General features: G+C 36.7%; 1 protein-coding gene across 2 annotated transcripts in view; it reads left to right on the forward strand.

Moving 5' to 3' along the window:
- Nucleotides 1–4,068, forward strand: part of cog1 (component of oligomeric golgi complex 1) — a 28,677-nt gene that overhangs the window by 22,456 nt on the left and 2,153 nt on the right. The window contains exons 14-15 of one of the 2 annotated variants that reach the window (XM_014025586.1): nt 1,203–1,284; nt 1,387–1,423. In XM_014025586.1, the coding sequence (XP_013881040.1) occupies nt 1,203–1,284; nt 1,387–1,395 (91 nt within the window). In that variant the 3' untranslated portion in view covers nt 1,396–1,423. The remainder of the gene's footprint in view (nt 1–1,202; nt 1,285–1,386; nt 1,424–4,068) is intronic. The other variant, XM_014025585.1, reaches the window with a different exon arrangement.

Raw genomic sequence — 4,068 nt, forward strand, 5'->3', positions numbered from 1 at the left:
TGTAAATAAAATGGCCCCGTCCGTGTAATATATTTTTAAACTTTTAGTTTAAAAATTATAAAAACTGAATAGCCTACAGTATTTTTACAGTCTTTATTTTACAGTTAAAATATATGTTTATCATATAAAGTCTAATGTTACAACTAATCAGGGATCCCTTTAAAGATGATCCAATTCATCCATTTATCGTGATGCAATCCATACTTTAATTGATATAATTCACCATGTGATTCAGTTTGTTTTAAATTACAATGTTTTAGAAAACACAATTTTCACAATTTCAAGAATTGAGTTAGAGAGAGGTAGGTTAAAGATTTTAGCATTATTAACACGAGTTGAATTATTGTCAGATATTTGAGTCACATTTTCTCCGTGTTTCAAACACACAGCATATATCTCTAATGTTTTGGACTGATGAGTGATTAAGTATTAAAATGGGACCAGAAATCTTAGGGCTGGGCGATGTGGCTGAAAAACATGTTTCATATCAGTGAATATAGATTATTATTGATTAATTTTAGACAGCATCAGTTTGACTCTTGTAAAAGTTAAAAATATCTGTAATGCTGCCAAAGTTTTGACRTGACCTTTCCCCTTTTCTCCACAATTTCCTCTTGAGCTGTTGCACTCATTTTCTCCTTTCACTCGACGCCATTCCTTTTTTTTTTAAGTAGTTATGAGGCACAGTGGAGAAACATGAAACTGCGACTGCACATTACTCCAGGCTTTTAACTGTTGGGGTGTCGTATTGACACCCTCTTCGATTTTTAGATGCCTCATTTAAGTGCAACAGCATCCTAAATCAATAATGAATTTCATATTAACCGTATGATGGCGGACCGGTCCAGCAAGTTAGCGCTGTGTTGCTCGAACGTGCCGATAAGAGGGAGGAAGAAACCCCAGGTTACACATTTCAAAATAAAGGGCGAGCATTTTGTTTTTATGGGCATTTGTTGTCTATTAACAGCTTGAAGATTTTGATTTGAAGGTGAATCTCACCTTTTCCAGTGTTTAGCTAAAAGATCCTAGCTTATTTTACCAGAAAGTTATCAACTGTTAGCAGCTGATAAGAAGTGAAATTATCAATATTATATCGGAGGTGTTTTCTATTGATWTTGAACAGGTGTCCATCACAATATATATCATTATTGAATTATTGCCCAGCTCTGAATAATCCTCTGTGGCTGTTTGATGCTCTGCAGGTTCGGGTTGTTGCCTCTCAGCATGTCAAACACACGGAAATCAAAGTCATCGTTGGTTGGAGTGGATCCACCTCAGACCATGGTGAGTTCAGCAGCTTTTTTAACAAGCTTTTTACCTTATTTTGACTCGTGCTGCAGTTTGGGCTAGGTAAAGTATTGTCTGTTGAACCCTTCTCTCCTCCAGCATTTCTGAGTACACTAAGACCTCCCATCCCCACCAGGCAAGTTCACCAGTGTGACTTTGTGCTTGTTCTCTGGTTGGGGTTTGGATTCACTTTTGTGCATCTGCAGAGTGGAACTGCTTGATTAATTATTTTTTTTAAATTATTAATCATTACTGCTCTTGCAAACTTGCAGAGTGTTGAGTTTGTTCCTAATAATTTCCTGCTTTCTGCTTTTGTTAGTCAGGAGGGTTTCTGATCCAGTAGAGCCACTTCAGTGCACAGCAGCTGTGAGCCAGGAGATCTGTAACTGAATGGACCATGTTATAGTGGAAGTTTGGAGTCATTTAAATTTAACCAGTCACATGTTACTTTCCTCATAAGAAAACTCTTTTTGGCTTTATCCTGAGCAACCACCAATAATCCATCAGTTTAACTGAGAACTGCTCACAGCTCCTCCTGCTTCAAGGACAAGTTTCTTCTCTATAGTGGAAAACAATATAAAGTCCAAACGACTCCATTTTGAAGTGACTTTCCATAAAACAACTAATATTTCCAAAAGGAAACTTTTCTGAAATATTGCAACTGTTCTTTGAAGCTCCACTGACTCTGGGTTGCTGTGAGTCATCTCATTCAAGTGATCAACTCTCCTTTTCTTAGACATCTTGGCTTTACATGTGCTGCTACCAAACAAAACCATGAAGACAGGTGTTCTTTTCTCAGAGAGGGCTGGACTCTTATCTAATAAAACCAACAATGTTACTAATTTCATATGTCAGTGGTCATAATGTTTAAATATGGCTCGTTTGCATTTAAAAGCTTCTGGTGTAAAGAAGTGCATGCGTCTTTACACCAGTAGCTTGTGGTGTAAAGCATGCACTTCTCCTCCAGGAAACAAAGAAGTAGCCTCCTAAAGGAATATTTAGGCTATTTTGAATAATTGTAAAGGATATGAAAAATCACTATCTTACCTGTTCTAGATAGCTCTTTAAAGAGTTTGGAAAACTTGAAGACTGACAAGGTAATGGCTAATCTGAACACATTCAAGACTGCGACTCTGTTGTCTTCAACCAGCTTCAATCTCCACAACCTTCCTCCTGGAAGAACGGTCAAAAATCCCCATAAACACACTCCTAAACCTTGTGGACAGCCTTCAGAAGAGTTGAAGCTGTTCTAGCTGCAAAGGGTGGACCAATGTCATATTGAACCCTATGGATTAGGGATGGGATGTCACTTAAGCTCATATGTGAGTCAAGGCAAGTGAGCGAATACTTTTGGCTTTTGGATTGAGAGCTCCACAATCATTGGCTGACTTTAAAAAAGGCTTGAAGACCTTTCTTTTTAATCAAGCCTATTCTGCCTCTGCATGATCTTACCACTGGTTTTAATTACTTTTAACATAGCTTGGAAGTTATTTGTTTTGTAGCAGTTTGAGATTTTTGTTAATGAAAAGTGCGTACAAATTATTATTATTATTATTATTATTATTATTATTATTATTATTATTATTATTATTATTATTATTATTATTATTACTATTATTATTATAGTGTATAAGCCAATTACAATTACAATGGGTTCTTGTGTGTGAATCCTCTCCTGGGCACGTGTGAACAGTCTTGTTATCAGTTACGTAACTCATCAGATCTATCAGAACTGAAATGTATTTTCCCAAACTGAGGTTGTTCAAAGAGCTGTCAACAATAGGTACGATATTAACAACTTTTGCACAAAAACCTGCTTCAAAATGGCCAAAATATCTTTTTATACTACCATGAGCCTGCATGTCTTATATTGTATTAAGTCTACATCTAAAAAAAGATTTTATACTAACATGGGAAGTTTTGAGCATTAAGGCAGGATTAACACACCGTCTTTTTTCTTTTGATTTTKTTTGCCAGAAGTCTGTTTTATTTTCAGTGCTGTTTAAAACCAAATCGTCAGTGTGTGAGGTGTGTCCTGTGAACTGTGGCAAGTCAGGGCTAAAAGACTTCAGATGTATACTGTACTGTCAGGACATCTGGATCCAGTGTAACCAATCATTCTTCAGCTGATCAGCTACAGCACTGTCTGGCTCTGTAGAAGCAAACTCAAAAGAAATCAGCAATGATACTATACATTTGCACAGCACTTTAAATAAACTTTGCTATCGGTATTCTCAAGGAGAACTGGAGCCAAGACTTGCCTTGAGCCTGATCCAGGATTCTCAGACATCATTCTGGTTCTTAGATAACATTTACCGATATTGTCCTGATGAATCTCAATAATTCAGGTAAAAGAAATCTTTAAAAAAATGCTGAGTAAGTCCTCAGGATGAGTTCTCCTTTGTTGAAAATGATTCATATCTTCTCCAAGAGACTTCTTCAGTCTGAGGAGTTACAGGTAAATTTAGCCTTATAAGCACTGCTTTCACATGGTGGACATACAAGTTTAACGATGACAATCAAAAATGTTTGTTCTCATATAAAAGAGAAACATCAGCCTAATGTTTGTTAGTGCTCTGGTTTAGGGCTGCACCGATTAATCGACAACTAATCGATTATTAAAATAATCGATGACTAATTTAATAATCGATTAATCGTTTTCATTTTTTGTTCTTTACTTTGTTTTGCTTACCAAACTGCTTTGACACCTTCCACTGCCACATCTGCCTTTCTGTCCTTGACACACATGCACAGTAGTGGTAACTGGGGTAGGCCGTGGAC

Source organism: Austrofundulus limnaeus, unplaced genomic scaffold (genome assembly GCF_001266775.1).
Source record: "Austrofundulus limnaeus strain Quisiro unplaced genomic scaffold, Austrofundulus_limnaeus-1.0 Scaffold486, whole genome shotgun sequence".
Classification (NCBI taxonomy): Eukaryota; Metazoa; Chordata; class Actinopteri; order Cyprinodontiformes; family Rivulidae; genus Austrofundulus; species Austrofundulus limnaeus.